At 37.2% G+C, this 17,292-nt stretch overlaps 1 protein-coding gene, 1 long non-coding RNA gene and 1 pseudogene across 4 annotated transcripts; 1 reads left to right on the top strand and 2 right to left on the bottom strand.

Moving 5' to 3' along the window:
* Positions 1-139: 139 nt before the first annotated feature.
* On the bottom strand, positions 140-2,939 carry LOC120082979 (LEAF RUST 10 DISEASE-RESISTANCE LOCUS RECEPTOR-LIKE PROTEIN KINASE-like 1.2; annotated as a pseudogene). The gene is made up of 4 exons (XR_016531211.1): positions 2,129-2,939; positions 1,655-1,690; positions 1,295-1,558; positions 140-1,202 (listed from the first exon to the last, which is right to left on the bottom strand). The product of XR_016531211.1 is annotated as an LEAF RUST 10 DISEASE-RESISTANCE LOCUS RECEPTOR-LIKE PROTEIN KINASE-like 1.2 (transcript).
* LOC120082981 (LEAF RUST 10 DISEASE-RESISTANCE LOCUS RECEPTOR-LIKE PROTEIN KINASE-like 2.8) lies at positions 2,051-14,650 on the bottom strand. 2 transcript variants are annotated; one of them, XM_039038440.2, is made up of 4 exons: positions 13,661-14,650; positions 11,290-11,518; positions 5,068-5,103; positions 2,051-4,907 (listed from the first exon to the last, which is right to left on the bottom strand). In XM_039038440.2, exons 1-4 carry the CDS (start codon positions 14,174-14,176, stop codon positions 3,799-3,801), a joined length of 1,890 nt encoding a protein of 629 aa, XP_038894368.1. In that variant the 5' UTR covers positions 14,177-14,650; the 3' UTR covers positions 2,051-3,798. The 2 variants fall into 2 exon arrangements, with proteins under 2 accessions (XP_038894368.1, XP_038894369.1); XM_039038441.2 differs by having other exon boundaries at positions 12,869-14,521.
* On the top strand, positions 2,490-15,974 carry LOC120082984 (uncharacterized). Its single transcript, XR_005483348.2, has 4 exons — positions 2,490-2,630; positions 2,734-2,907; positions 11,237-11,359; positions 15,166-15,974. It is a non-coding gene; the product is annotated as an uncharacterized LOC120082984 (long non-coding RNA).
* Positions 15,975-17,292: the final 1,318 nt, after the last annotated feature.

Genomic DNA, 17,292 nt, shown 5'->3' on the forward strand with positions numbered 1-17,292 from the left:
TGACCTTCCTTAGATAGAAGTCCCATATAGGTAAATATTTTATAAATTAATCTCTTTTTTTTTTTTACCAAGTTAATCCTATTAAATGAAGATAAAAGATTAGCCTACTTATAATCATATTAGAAATATAACAATTATATTAAACTATTAATCAATATAACACTTATATTATAAATATATAAACAATTAATATAGTTTTTCTAGAAATTACAAGACAGTTTTCCAGTTGTGGTGTAGTTTTTCCAGAAACTACAGAGAAGGAAGTGCTTTTGGAAAGTTTAGCATCATAGCATCTATTTTATTTTACCATGAAACCATCAATAAATAACTCACCCACTACCATTTGGTGTTGAAGTTTTGCTAATCCAAGGCACAATCACAGAATCTGGGGATTGTCCCTTCTCTTTCCCACAACTTCTACTCCTCTATATTCTTTAGAATTTCTAAAGCCTCCAACATTGATGGTCTCGTATCCCTCACACTTTGCAGGCATTGAAATGCCAACTCTGCTACTCTACATATCATGTCTCTGATCCTTTTATCTGTTTTAAATCCAAGACATGGATCTACGAAGTCGTCTAATTCGTCATTTTGGATCTTGTTCATCGCCATCGTCGACAGGTTAATCTCATCTCTGTGCCTTGTGATGTCAACTGCTGGCTTTGAAGATATCAGCTCAACCAACACAACTCCAAAGCTAAAAACGTCGCTTTTACTCGTAAGTTGATAACATTCATAATACTCTGGATCAATATAGCCAGGAGTTCCTTGTGGAGCAGTTGAAACATGTGTCGCTTGCGTCGGAAAAAGTCGAGACAGTCCGAAATCGGCAACTTTAACGTTGAAGTTGTTGTCAACGAGAATGTTGGTGGTTTTAACATCGCGGTGGATGGTTTTAGAAGCATGGAGAAAAGCCAGAGCACTTGCTGTCTCTATGGCAATCTTCAACCTTGTGAGCCATGGAAGCTCACCCGGTCTTGCTTGGATGCCATGAAGATGATCAGCGACTGTACCATTTGGTACGAACTCATAAACCAACAAGAGTTCACGGCTTCGTCGAGAGGTGCATCCATAAAGAGTGACAAGATGTGGGTGGCACAAACGGGTAAGGATCTCAACTTCATTTAGGAAATGCTCAACTTTTTTAACGTTATTTTCAAACAATCGTTTAACTGCAACCTCACGTCCATCTCGGAGTTTACCTGTTAGAAATCAAACAGTAGTCAACTCAATATTATTTTGAGCTGCATCTATCTTTTTGTATTCTACATAAAAAAAATTCGAAAGTACTTACCATAGTAGACAGTGCCAAAGCTGCCGTCTCCAAGTTCGTTGGCTGGGTTAAATTTGTCTGTAGCTTGTACAAGTTCTTGATAGGAGAAGAGAGGAACAGTTATGTAATTTTCTCCTTTCTCAAGTTCCTTCATTAGACGATCACGAGAATTGTTTTGAAGGAGAATGGAGGAGGAAGCACGAAAATGCTTCTTTTTGTTCAAACGAAGCCTAATGAAAAAGATTAGACTCGTAATCACTATGCCTCCAAAACCAGAGCCAACACCTATAATGCCATTAGATTTGCTAATTAAATTTAGTTTCTAAACATGAGAAATTAAATAATGTATGTAATGTGACATCAAGGTCTACACTTTAGTACCTATGACAACCTTCTTCCAATTATCATTTGATCCTTCTGTAAGGCCAAGCAAATGGTGGTTAGACAAGGTTGTTGTACCAAAAGAATGAAAGCACAAGAACATTATAGCTAGACAAACACTATTTGTAAGCTAGACCAATAAGGTTTTGGATATATTTTAAATTTAGTCTACATTTTTGTTTCAATTTGATCTCTATAATTAGATTAAACCTCACATATTGGCCATTTACTTTCTTCTATTATCGACCCAAAAAAAGTCTAGCATTTATTTCAATTTTTGTTTACGTAGTTCTATACTTAAATACAATCAACTAACACAATTTGTACAAACACAAAATACTCGAACATGCAAGATAAAAGATGTGTATATATTTTCTTTTCTCGAGATCAACAAAGTATTAACTAGCTTGGATTGCATCTAAATATTTTTCCTATTAAAAATTGATGCAATGGAAAAAGGAAAATGAGACGTACTAATCTTAAGGGCAGGAGGAGGAAGAGCAGCTTTACAGTCGTAAGGATTAGCAACTCCGTTCTTACAAATGCAGTAAAATGGATACGTCTTGTTCCCTCCACATTTGCCTCCACTTTCATTGCATTCATTACAAGCTTCCTTATACCAATTCCCGTATTCAACATCGAAACCCCATTTCACAGCCTTCTCCACCAAACTTTTCCCCCCTTTTATACCTTCTTTCAACAAATCTATCGTAACCATCACTTCTATATTCATTGTACATTCTCCCTTTTCCATGTTCCGATTCGCCGCCGACGATTCGAATGCATAATTCGCTCTCCCAAGCTTTCCCCATTTCCCACTGCACCAAAATTTGTACCTCTTCGGAGTTGGAATGTAGTTTTCCCCCGAGCAATTGTACCACACCGATATGTTCTGATTGTTGGAAGCGTACGCGAACAGATGCGCATCCATAGTCGCCACTTGGATTTCATTTTCTGGGCAGTAATTCTCGAATAGGTCTGATCTTGCTATCCTCATTCCATTATTCGATTGGTTGATTTTCAGAACGTTGTATTCCACAGAATTTATGTAAATTGTGGTGGTTTGATTTTTCCTGCAGTTCAGTTTGAATTCTTGCCGCCCGCAAGACTTCTGCTTCTTGTTCCCCCAGAAGGGATACTTGATGTTTACCAATTCTCCACAATTGTAACTCTCACCGCAAACTTCAAATGCATCGAGGGCGCCTTCGTTGAAACATGGTGAAAGATGAATCGCGATGAAGATTATGAAGAAGGTACTATTTCTGGGTTTTAGGTAGATTTTCATTTTTTTTGAGTTTCTGAACAATGAAAGGATCAGAATAGAGATAATTATTAGGTATCAATCTTCTTGTCTTTTCACTGACTGAGAACGGTCATCATCAAAGAAAAGTCGGAGCAACCAATTGATTTATGAATCCGATGTTTGCTTCTTAAGAATTGATGCATGGAGTAAGATTCTTCCGAGACAACGTGTCTTACTTATGAATAATCGATATGGGGTAGACTGTCTTCCATAGTTTTCGTGTAATAAATCAAAAAGTGGCCGTCAAACACTCCAGCTAAGTAAGTTGTATATACAAAATTTTCCTCATCAAAATTTCTTAGGTACTTACGGACTTGCCATCAAATCCAACAAGTTTGAATGAGTCACTTGTTCGGTCAGGAAAAAAGATGGTCATTTATGAGAGTCTTTGTCCAGGGGACCTGCGGAGACTTGGAACTTTCCAACCCTCAACTTCCGCAAGGGAAAGATTGATTATAGAGATGTAAAAACCCTTTCATCCTGCTTAGTAAATGACGATTATGGTAGAGATTATTTTACTGTGATTTTAATTTTTTTCATAGTACGAACAAATGCACACGTGTGAGAGTTTGAACTTCTGATCTCATGGAGTAGATATTTTAATGATGTTGGACTGTGCACGTGTACTATATGGTTTCCTGCTTGCCTTCAAATCATACCAGTTTGGAATAGTCAATTGTTAACTCAAAAAGGCAAAAAGATATCAAATTTGGGAGTCTTCAAACAGGGGAAATTGTTGTTCTTATGTTGCTTCTGCTGGACTTACAAACTAACAATAGGCATTCAAAGACAGATGGGATGTGTCCCACGAGCAAGAGGGCTTGCATCTAAAGCAGTGTCATTAGTATGAGTTCGATGAAGAAGAAGCAGCACCAGCAGCTTGGAGTAGATCAGTTGATGGAGGTCCAAACAAGTTGGGTTTTGGTGGTATCTGTAAACCATCAACACTGCCTTCTAACATTCCAACCACATCGGTCATTGACGGCCTGTCATCCGGCAATGTCTGAATGCAGTGCAACCCCACGATTATCATTTTTCTTGCCATTTCTTCTTCCTCTTCTGTGTTGCCCCAGCAACAAGAACCTCCATCTATTTCATGTCGTGTAAGATCCTTATATATCCAATCAGGAAAGTACTCTTCACTGCTCTGTCCTACTCCTTCATTGGGACACTTTCTTTCATCCAACATCTCAAGAACCAACATTCCATAACTATAAACATCAGATTTGTGTGAAACTTTGCCAAGATTTCTAAATATTACTTCAGGTGCCATGAATCCTATTGTTCCTTTCATACTTGCGATTGACACACGACTCTCTTTGGCTATGCATTTTGCAAGCCCGAAGTCTGAGATCTTAGGGCAGAAATTACTGTCCAAAAGAATGTTGCTTGGTTTGATGTCAAAATGCAAGATCCTTGTGTTGCAGTGGCAATGCAAATACTCTAAGCCTCGACCCACACCAATAACGATGCTATAGAGTGTGCTCAAACTCAACTCCACACCATTTTTTATCTGTAGCCCTCTTTGAAATATGTACTTGTCCAATGACTCATTAGACATGTATTCATAAACTAAAGCCTTTTTACTTCGCTCATAGCAGAATCCCAAGAGGGTGGCTATGTTTACATGTGATGTTTTGGTGATGCTAACAACTTCATTCATAAAATCTTGGCCATTTTCTTTTGATTCATTCAAGAGTTTCACCGCCACATCACGACCGTCTCGTAATTTTCCTTTGTAGACAGTGCTAAATCCTCCTTGGCCAAGCTTGTTTGTGAAGGAATTTGTGATTTTTTTCAGTTGTGAGTAACTGTACCGCTTTGATGTGTGCATGGAATATCTCCTTATCGTTTCCTCAATTTTCTTGTCGTCTGAGATGTGTTTCCTTGTGCAGTATATGAAGATGATGATGGAGATTGTTAAAATGATGCTTCCTGTAGCAATTGCAACTGAAGAAAAAAGGGTTCCAATAATTTATATGATTGGTAAAGCAACAATTCAATGCTGAAATCTAGTGAATGATACCAAAAAAGTAGTAAAAGAGGAGAATGAAGAGTAGTGAGAATGGTTGGTTATGAAATTTTAGCATAAACTAGAAGTGTGTAGTACCTATGATTAATATTTTCTTGAGTAGGTTGGACTTTCCTGCATAAGAAGACATGTATTATTAAGATTTGTTGGAAATAAAAAAAAAAAAAAATTCCATAAATTCAATGAAATGTTCTTCTCTAAATATATCTATATATACACATATATGTTGGAAATAGGGTTTTTAACTTAGGGGCATTTATGTAATTGTGTAAGACCCTTAGGGTTCCCTACTGTCTATTTATACAGTGAGTCCTTGTGTATTTAGAGTATCAGTTTTAAAACAAATAAGAAAAGACTTTATATCGTGGTTTTTCTCCCTGCACTAGGGTTTCCACGTAATCTTGTTGTTTTTTTCTTCCCTATTCTCTTTTTTTAACATGGTATCAGAGCACGGGACGAAAACCTAGCCGTTATGGAAGAGAATCAACCTCAATCCTTCTCTGTTGATGGATCTTCAAGTTTTGACAAGGAACGGCAATCCGAGCAACGGTAAAGGAATGTTTTCAGGATGCCCTATCGGAATTAATATCTGTCGTTTAGATACAATCCTTGGAAAATCACCCTCAGCCAATCGGGTATCACCATTATGAAACCAGTCAGAATCCGATTGGAGCTAGAGCTGGAGCTGGAGCCGGCCGCAAGGAACCATCGATTCATGATTGGAGCTATCACGATCATGGCAGAGTCGCCGGCAGTCTCAGACGTGAAGAACAGACTGGCCGCGAGGAGGGGTTGACCGTCGTTCGGAGCTATCAGGGCAGAGGGAGAAGTGTCGGGGGCGAAGAGCAGAAGAGTGATCTGATTAAGGTTAGTATCGGTCTGGAGCAAACCGGACCGGTTCGAGTTGAACCAGGGTAAACCAGCCAGACCCGGTATGTTGATTTTAGTTCCAACTCGATCCGATCCGACCCACGCCAGGCCCAACCCGAGAACGCAACCTTTAATTCCGACCCGCGATCCTTTAATTTCGACCCACAATCCGACCCACGCCTGGCCCGACCCGAAAACTCATCTGTCCAGTTTTTTGCGCCAACTGATCCACTTTCAGCCCATTCAGCCCGACCCGGTGATCCGTTTCCTTCAACTGTCGACCCGATGGTTTTTTCACATCCAACAGCCGAGGTCTCGAGCAACCAGCACCTATTCCAATCAATTGTGGTTCAGCTTGTTACCCAGACGATGTGAGACAACGGTTGGCTTACTTGCAACAGCAGATTTCTGATTTTGATGCGATGTTCAGTGCAAATCCTCAACCGATTTATTCAGAAAATCCGGTAAACTCATTACCTATAGTGCCTAACGTTTCTTGCTTATCTGGTTCGTTGGGTAATACTGCAAGATTTAACGTCGGAGAAAAATTAAATAGCCAGAACTATTTTTCTTGGTCTCAATCGATCCGGATGGCCTTGGAAGGGCCTCACAAGTTTGGATATTTGACAGGGAAAATTCCAAAGTCGGCCCCAGCTGAACCACAAGAACGAATTTGGAAAGGAGAAGATTCGTTGCTACGGTCTGTCTTGGTGAACAGTATGGAACCCCAAATAGGAAGACCGCTATTATATGCTGCCACAGCCAAGGATATCTTGGAAGCGGTGTAAGATCTATATTCTAAACGACAGAATGCCTCTCGGTTATATACACTCCATAAACAGGTTCATGAATCCAAACAAGGGTCTATGGATGTTACCTCTTATTTTAACAAACTGTTGATGCTGTGGCAGAAAATGGACTTGTGTAGAGAAATTGTCTGGAATTGTCCACAGGATGAAGCCCAATATTTGAAGATTGAGGAAGCAGATTGTGTTTATGTGTTTTTGGCTGGATTAAATCCAAAGTTTGATGGGGTTCGTAGTTGGATCTTGGGCTAGCGCTCGATTCCTTCATTTCGAGAGGTCTGTTCTAAAATACGGCTAGAAGAAGATCGGTCGTGTGCCATGAATAATACCACCTCAAATACTGATGTAGTTGCTTTCGTTGCCAAGCCGTCCAGTACTGATGGTGATAAGAAACCTCCTCCCATTTGTGAACATTGTAAAAAGCTTTGGCATACGAAGGATCAATGTTGGAAATTACACGGGAAGCCCTCAAATAGCAGGCGACGACAGTCTCATGAAAAATCTAATACTAGTCGTGCCCTGGTAAGTGATTCAGTAGATGGCCAAACTCAAAAGAAATCTCCTGGTGACGGTAAACACAACTCAAGTACAGTTGGGGTGAGTGCAATTACACAGTCAGGTAATTTTCCTTCTTTCGTCCTAATTAGTGTGAATGGTAAGAAACCATGGATTGTGGATTTAAGAGCTATTGATTATCTTACAAGTTCCTCAGAGTTATTTATGTCATATAATCCGAGTGCTGGTAATGAGAGAATTCGAATTGTAGATGGATCTTTTGCCCCTATTGCATGAAAGGGCAATATCTCTCCGTTTCATGGTTTAATTCTACGTGATACCTTACATGTGCCTAAAATATCATATAATCTATTATCTGGTAGTAAACTAACAAGATATTTGAGGTGTAAGGCGATTTTCTCACCTGATTCAGTTTTATTTTAGGATCTGAAATCGGGGATGACGATTGGCACTGTCCGGCACGATAGGGGACTCTACTTCTTTTCTGACGAGGCTTCCTCTAGGAATGATCACCAATCGGGGTTTATGTCTTTAAACTTCTCTGTTTCTGAAAATGATGTTATGTTATGCCATTTTCGCTTAAAACATTCGAATTTTCAATATATGAAATATTTATTTCCTCATTTATTTCGTAATGCTAGTACTTCTTCTTTTAATTGTGATGTTTGTATTCGTGCCAAGCAACATCGTGTTTCTTTCCATTCTCAGCCTTATAAACCCTTGAGTCCTTTTTCTCTTATTCATAGTGATGTATGGGGTCCCTCACCGGTTACTACTTCCACGGGAAAACGGTGGTTTGTCACGTTTATAGATGATCACACCCGTTTCACCTGGGTTTTCCTGCTCACTGATAAATCTGAAGTGTCCTCTGTTTTTCAACAGTTTTACACAATTGTCGAAACTCAATTTAAAACAAAGATTGAGATTTTAAGAAGTGATAATGGACGAGAATTCTTTAATGCCTCTTTCAGAAAATTTCACGACTCTAAAGATATTGTTCACCCGAGCTCATGTGCTTACACTCCGCAACAAAATGGAGTAGCTGAGCGTAAAAATCGACATCTGGTTGAAGTAGCTCGATCTCTTATGTTATCCGCCACCCTTCCATCATACCTCTGGGGAGATGCAGTTCTTACTGCTGCTCACCTCATTAATCGGATGCCCTCTCGTATTCTTAATCTTCATACCCCTTTAGAATTGCTTAAAGAGTCTTTTCCCACTACTCGATTGAACTCTGATGTTTCTCTTCGGGTTTTTGGTTGTGTTGCTTTTGTTCACTCCCATGGTCCAAACCGCACGAAATTTTCTCCTCGTGCTCAGAAGTATGTCTTTGTTGGATATCCACTCCATTAACATGGATATAAATGCTATCACCCGTCATCTCGAAAGTACTATGTCTCTATGGATGTCACCTTTCTCGAGGATCAGTCGTTCTTCCCTGTTAGTCATCTTCAGGGGGAGAACATAAATGAAGAGACTAACTGGTCCTCTTATGCTATTCCTTTAGAGTCAGCGCTCATTCAAACCTTGTCTAAACCTAGTCCTGATCATGATAGTCTGGTTCTTCCTACCAATCAAGTTCCTTGGAAAACGTACTACAGGAAGAATCTCAGGAAGGAAGCAGTGTCACCTGTTGAACCAGAACTGTCGGCTCCAGTGCAGGAGTCAGACCTGTCATCAGGTCCAGGTACGTATATTCCTAATGATGTTGATTTATGTATGGAGAATGATGAAGGCATACATGACAAGGGGGAAGGAACCAGTGATACTAAGAAAGTGATAGAAAGGGAAATTGTAGAGGATGAAATGATTGAAGCTACAAAGGATGAAATGGTCCATGCTAATGATGATGTGGAAGATACTACTGAAGTTTCTGATAGGCAAATGGTAAATCAAAGAACGTGATGCGTCACTTGATCTTCCTATAGCCCTGAGTAAAGGTACCCGTTCATGTACTAAATATCCTATGCATAGTTACATGACATATAGTAATCTGACATCCGAGTTTAAGGCTTTTACTACTAGCTTGGACACTGAGGTGGTTCCAGATAACATAAGTGTTGCAATGAAAAAACCAGAATGGCGGTCTGCTGTTATGGAAGAAATAAGAGCTCTGGAAAAGAATAAAACCTAGGAACCGGTGACTTTGCCTAAAGGGCACAAAATAGTAGGATGTAAATGGGTGTTTACTATAAAGTATAAGTCAGATGAGACAATTGACCGATACAAAACTAGAATTGTTGCAAGAGGTTTCACCCAAACATATGGAGTGGATTATTCTGAGATGTTTTCACCTGCGGCTAAACTTAACACGATCCGAGTGCTTCTGTTAGTAGTTGTGAATAATGATTGGCCCCTACACCAGCTTGATGTTAAAAATGTGTTTTTGAATGGGGAACTTGATGAGGAAGTCTATATGAGTCCCTCTCCCGGGTTCGAGAGTCAATTTAAAAATAAAGTGTGTAGATTGAGGAAATCACTATACGGATTGAAACAGTCTCCAAGGGCCTGGTTTGACAGGTTCACGACGTTTGTGAAAGCACAGGGATATGTTCAAGGACATTCCGATCACATTCTTTTTGTAAGAAGATCAACATCAGGGAAAATAGTTGTTCTTATTGTCTATGTTGATGATATTGTTTTATCTGGGGATGATGATGTAGAAGTTACAAGACTAAAAACAGAGATGGCTAGAGAGTTTGAAATTAAAGACCTCAGAAAGCTAAGATACTTTCTGGGAATGGAAGTGGCTCGCTCAAAAGAGGGTATATCAATTTCTCAACGAAAATATACACTGGACTTGCTAAAGGAAACAGGTATGACTGGGTGTAAACCTGTTGACACGCCAGTAGAATACAATGCGAAAATCGGTGATAAGAATGATAGCATTCCCGTTAATAAAGAAAGGTATCAGCGGTTAGTTGAGAAGTTGATATACTTGTCTCACACAAGACCAGATATTTCTTATGCAGTAAGTGTTGTGAGTCAGTTCATGCAAGCTCCTTGTGAGGATCATATGATAGCAGTTGAACGTATTCTTCGGTATCTGAAAGGAACTCCTGGTAAAGGCCTAATGTTTAGGAAAACCGATAAACGATCTGTTGAAGCTTACATTGATTCTGACTGGGCAGAGTCTATTGTTGATAGAAGATCCATGTCTGGATATTGTACGTTTTTCTGGGGAAATCTAGTCAGCTGGAGAAGTAAAAAACAAGGAGTTGTTGCTAGAAGTAGTGCTGAGGCAGAGTATCGGGTCATGAGTCCAGGGATTTGTGAAGAAATCTGGTTGAAGAAAGTATTATAAGATCTCTAGCAAGATAATGAGCTTCCAATGAAATTATTTTGTGATAATAAAGCTGCCATCAGTATTGCAAACAACCCAGTTCAATATGACAGAACTAAACATGTGGAGATAGACAGACACTATATTAAGTAGAGGTTGGACAGTGGAAACATATGCATCCCTTATATTCCTTCGGGTCAACAAGTTGCTGATGTACTTACAAAAGGGTTATTGAGACAAAATTTTAATTATTGTGTAAGCAAGTTGGGGCTTGTTGATATCTATGCACCAACTTGAGGGGAGTGTTGGAAATAGGGTTTTTAACCTAGGGGCATTTATGTAATTGTGTAAGACCCCTAGGATTCCTTACTGTCTATTTATACAGTGAGTCCCTGTATATTTAGAGTATTAGTTTTAAAACAAATAAGAAAAGACTTTATATCGTGGTTTTTCTCCCTGTACTAAGGTTTCCACGTAATTCTGTTGTTTTTCTCTTCCCTATTCTCTTTTTTTAACAATATATATTCCATAGAGATTTGAAACTGAACCTTTGTAGAATGAACATGTCAAAGTTATAGAATTATGAAATAGAAATTTGTGTTTTCTATGGGATTCACTTAACAAATCTAGAAAAGAAAGCAAGCTAGTTGTGATTATATAGTACTACCACTTATATTATATTGTGCATTATTTTCTATATAGACAAAGGACGAAATAGGTTAAATTACGAGTTTAGTTTTTAAACTTAGATTTGTGTCTAATTTCCACGTAGTTGATCTCGAATACTTCAACTTTGATGGTATTGGAAGAAAGAAATGGACATACCAGGTCGAGGAGAAACTATGCAGACGTAAGGACGATGCTGATCTTGGGTTTTGCAAATGCAGTAAAATTGGTACGTTGCATTTTCTCCACACTTTCCATGAATTTCTCTACATGCATCACATGCTATAGTATAGAGATTCTTGTATTCAACTTCCAACTCTTGTTTCGTCCTAATTGCTGGCTTCTCCAACAGGCTCATTCTATGCTCTAGCTTAGTATAGATAGAGACCTGGATAATATGTTTGGAGACGGACTAATTATATTAAATTGATTTTAGAAAATTAATAACATTTTCAAAGTCATTGGAGATGTGCTAAAATGAGAGTATATGCATAGTTCAACAAACATAAAATATGAATAATTAATTGATCAAAATTCGAATCCTCATCCCACAAGTTATTGAATTAAAAAAAGAAATGGTCATTGAGATGACACAATAAATAGAATAAGGTGCAAGGACATCTTAATGTTGGATGGACCAAACTAATATTCGCAGTCACACCAAGATCATCTAGCTTAGGATGTTATCAAAAAGAAAAAGAAAAAGATAAACTTAAGTTATTGCCACCATGTCAACATTTTTAGTTAGCACAACCAATGGTCAACTAGAGTTCGAGTATTTAAATGTCCAGTTCGGATTTTACCAAGATGCAGCATCTGCTTCAATCACCAAGGGAAAAATATATATAAAAAGGTTTATAAAAGAAAACTTTATCGTAAGGTAACTTTTGATTAGGCTCTTAAGTAGGTTGCATGGATGTACCGAAATATTATGGTTAAAAAACACTTTTGATTCCTAAACTTTCATGAAAGTAACAATTTAGTCTCTAAACTTAATTGCTAACAATATAGTCCCTCTACTTTCAATTTTGTAACAATTTAGTCCATGAACTTTAATATGTAACAATTTAATCATTGTACTTTCAAATTTGTAACAATCTAGTCTCCAAAATACAAAAATTTATCAAAATTTGATGTTAATTTTTATTATTTTATGATGTAGACTTTGTATTTTATAAAAATATCGAGTCTCTAATTAGTCTACCGGTTTATTTATACAATAAATCTCATTAAGTCTTAATATTAATTTCTATAATAGGGATTAAATTGTTACAAATTTAAAAGTATAAGGGCTAAATTGTTACATAGTAAAGTCTAGGGACTATATTATTACAAAATTAAAAGTTCAGGGACTAAATCGTTACAAACCAAAATTTACTAAATTATTACTTTTACGAAAGTCTAGGGATTAAGAGTGATTTTTTATCCCTTTTTTTTTGTTTAAAATTATTTTTCAAATATCAATAACTAAATATCCATTTTGAAGTTTTACAAACAACTGGATATCAACACAAAGTCAAAACTTCATGGATTGAAACTGCATTTTACCTCATTTTTTAATTTTCATATTAACCTTCTAAATAAATAATTTTCACTTATAACATGGCCCATGTAACTCGCAACAAATTTTTTTGGGATCTTTACACATATAGCAAAATAGGGGAAAATTTTGCAAATATAACACAATTTAAAACAAACATAGCAATATGAGTTTTTTAGAGTTCGAACTAAACTATACCTCCATGAGTTAAGACCCTTCTGATTTCCCTCCTAAAATTGTCCATCTTCTTCATTACGATTCCCGTTTTTCTTCTCCCTTTCATTGCAATTTCTTCCTCTTTTTTGATCTTCACAATTTTCAAGTCCTAATCGCTGGCGCTGGTATCAGCTCTAATCACGGTTCCTTTTGATATTTCTTCACTAATCGCTGCCTAATTGTTGCTAATCAACAGTAAGTAAAACTTCCTCCTCCTTTTCCAACATAAATATACTAATTGCTATCGAAGGTCTACAATAGATTCAATGCATGTGATTGAATGATAAACAAGTAAAACTTCTTCCATTTCTTTTCTTCTTTGCTGTTGAGGATAACGTACCTTCACATATCCTTACAATTGTATGATATTGTTCACTTTGGATATAAATCCCCATGGTTTTGCTTTTGGAAAGCATCCCAAAAGATCTCGTACCAATGAAGATAATCTTCCTTACTTATATACCCATGATCATTCCCTTTCCTAACCAATGTAGGATTTGCATTTGCATATCAACATTAATTGTTATCTTTATTGAGTAAATTTTCTCGCGTAAAATCAGTACTTTTTACCCATTGCTCCCTGAGGTATGTGATAGATTCAGTGCATGTGAATATGCATTATTTCTAGTATTCACGTTCTTCACTGAGACTAGAAAAAAAATATAGCTCATCAGATAGAAGTTTAGACATATAATGGTAACAAACATCATAGTTTAACTGTGTTTGTGCAATTTTCTCTATATTTATTTATTTATTTTTATTTTGAGTAAGTACCTTGTTAGTTTGCTCCATGTACGGCAAGGTGAAATCAAGTATCCCAGCCTTCCCTGTCAGAGTCATTCCATCCTTTTTACCTTCCAAGCCTTCTGTTATATCCTTATGCAGATTGTTGGATATGAAGCCGAACGATCGTGTTCTACCTTTCACCGCCATCCTAACCGACATCATTTGGTTTATTCTACCTTCCGACCCGTTTATCTTACCTGTCACTTCGGTCTTCATTTTAGACCCTCCAGTTTGTCCACTTGTATAAAAAACATAACGCCCCTCTTTTCCCTGTTTTGAGCCCCAAGGAAATCTGTAATACTCTAAGTTCTTCTCTTTTTGGGGACAACCGTACCAGACAGAGATGTTTCGGTCATTGGAACAATACATAAACACATGGTAATCCAGAGTTGCTGTTTCCGTTTTATTTAGTGCGCGAAAATTATCAGGGCGGTCTTCTCTCCTGATCGTCACTTCATCATCCGACTGGTTGATCTTCATAACGTTATATTCCAATGAATTCATTCCGATTATGTAATCCAATTTCGGCCTCCTGCCAATTTTGAGATGGGAGATGTTTGCCAAGTCTCTGCCATTGCAGTAATTCACACCACATGCTTTAAATTCATGGAGGGCGTCTTGGCTAAAACATGGAGCAAAATGGAATGAGATGAAGGCGATGAAGATGATTTTGATGATGCTGGGGCTAAGAAACTAAGTCAATTTGAGATGGGTTCTCATTTCTTGAGCTTCTGAGCAATCAAATGCATCAGAAAATATTGTTGGTTTTCTAGTCTTTGCAGATGAAGTTAAATAATTGTCATTTTCAAAGAAAGTCTGCAAAAAACATAAACAAAAGAAAGGAGAAAAAGAAACAAGAGACGACCTTTGGCATTTGGCAACATTTTGATATTTTAACGTGTGATACTCGCCCTTTGCCAAAATAATAATAACAACAATAATAAAATGTGATACTCGCCCTTTGCCAAAATAAGAATAACAACATAAACAAAACACTATTTGCGAAATCAAGTCTGCCGAACGCGTTTTCAACCCTTCTAAGGAAAATTGTAAGAGTATGTTAGGTTCAAGGAGTAGAAGTTAGAAGAATAGCTGGTACAGTCGTAAATTATTCATCAGTGAGCAGTTAAAATAGAATTTTAAGTCAAGTTTTTCTCCATTAAATACTCTGTCTGATTGTCATCAAATCATATACAAGCTTGAATTACTCAAAGGGATAAAAAAAATGAGTAATGATTAGGTGCAGTCTAACCCTTATACTTCCTACTTATTAACGTACACAAAAATAGAATTAGAAGAAATTATCTTTTCAAAAAACAAAAATGCCACATGGTATTATTTTATTGGATAATATTTGGAGATGCACTAAGATAGGCTCATCCAAATGAGCTCCAAGTTTTTTTCATAAAAAATATGAAATCTGAGAGTCATCATTCATGTGTAAATATGATTGTAGTTGTGCTGTGCTAAACTATCAAACTATCATTAGGAAGTCAGTTGGATGAAGAGGAAGAAGGCTGGGGTTGTTCAATGGATGGAGGTCCGACCAAGTTGGGTTCTGATGGGAACAGCTCCGTAGACGTAAGGTTGCGCATCTCCATTTCCACAAAAGCAGTACAAGCCATGTGTAGAATTTCCTCCACACGTGCCACCATTTTGAATTCATTGATGGCGTCTACGCTGAAATATGGGGAAAAGGTGAACAGCGATGAAGGAGATCATGTAAACGTTGCTAATGGTGAATGAGGTTTGGATTCTCATTTCCTTGAACTACTAATGCTTCAGAAACAGAGCATCAATTCTAACTCGAGCTGATGCTGAAGTGTCAGAATTGCAGAGGTTAAAAAAATATAGGAGACGACGACTTTTACTTACCACTGCTTTCTTTGAAATTGCTTTCCTGCTTGCATTAAATCATACCAGCTTTGAACTATTCAATTGTTTACTTTACTTCAAGGAAAAAAGATATTCAAATCTTAGTGTCTTCGACCAGGAGATTTCAGTTGTGCTTGTGTAGGAGTTCCAACAGTAAATGGAAAGTCTGTTTATTGCAATGTGAGCCTTCCCACAGTTAGGAACAGGATTTTAGAACCTAATTATGACTAACCACTAAGCTTGGTTAAAGTAGAAGTTGAACTTCGAATTAAAGCCAGCTTCAACTTCCTCAAGTGTAGGATTGATTATAGAGCTGTAAAAACCCTTTCATCCTGCTTAGTAAATGGCGATTATGGCAGAGATGATTTTACTGTGATTTTAATTTTTACGAATAAATAAATGCACATAGTGTGAGAGTTTGAACTTATGATCTTATGCCTGCTTGTCTTCAAATCATACCAGTTTGGAATAGTCAACTGTTAACTCAAAAGCCAAAAAAATATATAAATATATATATATATATATCAAATTTGGGAGTCTTCAAAGAGGGTAAATTGTTCTTGTGCTGCTTCGGCTGGACTAACAAATTAACAATAGGAACTCAAAGACCGATGGGAATGCCTCCAATAGCCTCCATCTATTTGACTGTGTATAAATCGTTGTATTGAGTTGTATGTCCTAAAATTCGTAGTTTGTAAAGTTAAATATTTTCTATTGTCAATAAAGATGTTATTCAACATTTATTCAATAAAGTTATTATTAAATTTGTAAATTGCATTTACAAAGTCTAAATCTAATAAACTAACATCCATCACTATTATATGAATACTTAAACTTTATGTGGAGACATAAAGACGGATCAAGTTCTAGTAAATAGCCAAAACGATCTATAGTATATGAATAAGGTTGGGTAGTAATACTATTGGATGTGACCCACACTGTAGTTATTACAATTTGTTATAAGGTACTACAAACGGAGTGATCCTGATTCATTCATGTATTGAAATGAGGAGTGGGGGTGTCTTATGCAATGAGTTTGCATAAGATCGGACTAAGAAATAAGTCACTCTTATTTTATAACGCTGTTTACTGTTTAAAACCGACTATTTCGCATAGATGACCTAGGTAACTCGACCTTAATTCGGAGCTAACTATGAACTCATGTTTATTTGGGATTATCCTTAGATTTGCATAGGTGAGGGTTGACTCAACAGCGCTGGTAAGCCTCTCATTTCAAGGGTAAGATCGGGTAGATAGATAGGGACATAGGGTGCAAGATGGAATTCACGCCTACTCGATTTAAGGATAGAAGAAAATTTATTCTCTTAAATACTGAATTCATGTCTTGAACAAGAGGCCCCATCCTCTCATTGACCCGAGGGGATCCAGTTTAGTGATTGGCTCACAAACCAATTGTTCATTAAAGAATCAGTGGAACCTAAGAGCAAGATGTAATTTCGAGGCTAAAACAACATTTGACCAAGCTGTTATTACGAACAACCTATGAATGGTCGATTTATTGATTATGGTTAAATCAAGTGGACACAAATATATCTATAGTGAGGAGAGTGCAACTATCGAGTTATAGTGGTGTGACTCAGTAGTTAATGAATATTGATTAATTCGGTCTAAAGAGTTTTAACTAATTAATCTCTAATCGTTGGAGCTCATGATCTGTAGGTTCATAAGGTTCCTCTACTAGCTTTGTAAAATATGAACACCTTGGATTAGTAAACTGGGTGAAT

Source organism: Benincasa hispida, chromosome 8, assembly GCF_027475165.1.
Source record: "Benincasa hispida cultivar pf3 chromosome 8, pf3_genome.v1.1, whole genome shotgun sequence".
Lineage (NCBI taxonomy): Eukaryota > Viridiplantae > Streptophyta > Magnoliopsida > Cucurbitales > Cucurbitaceae > Benincasa > Benincasa hispida.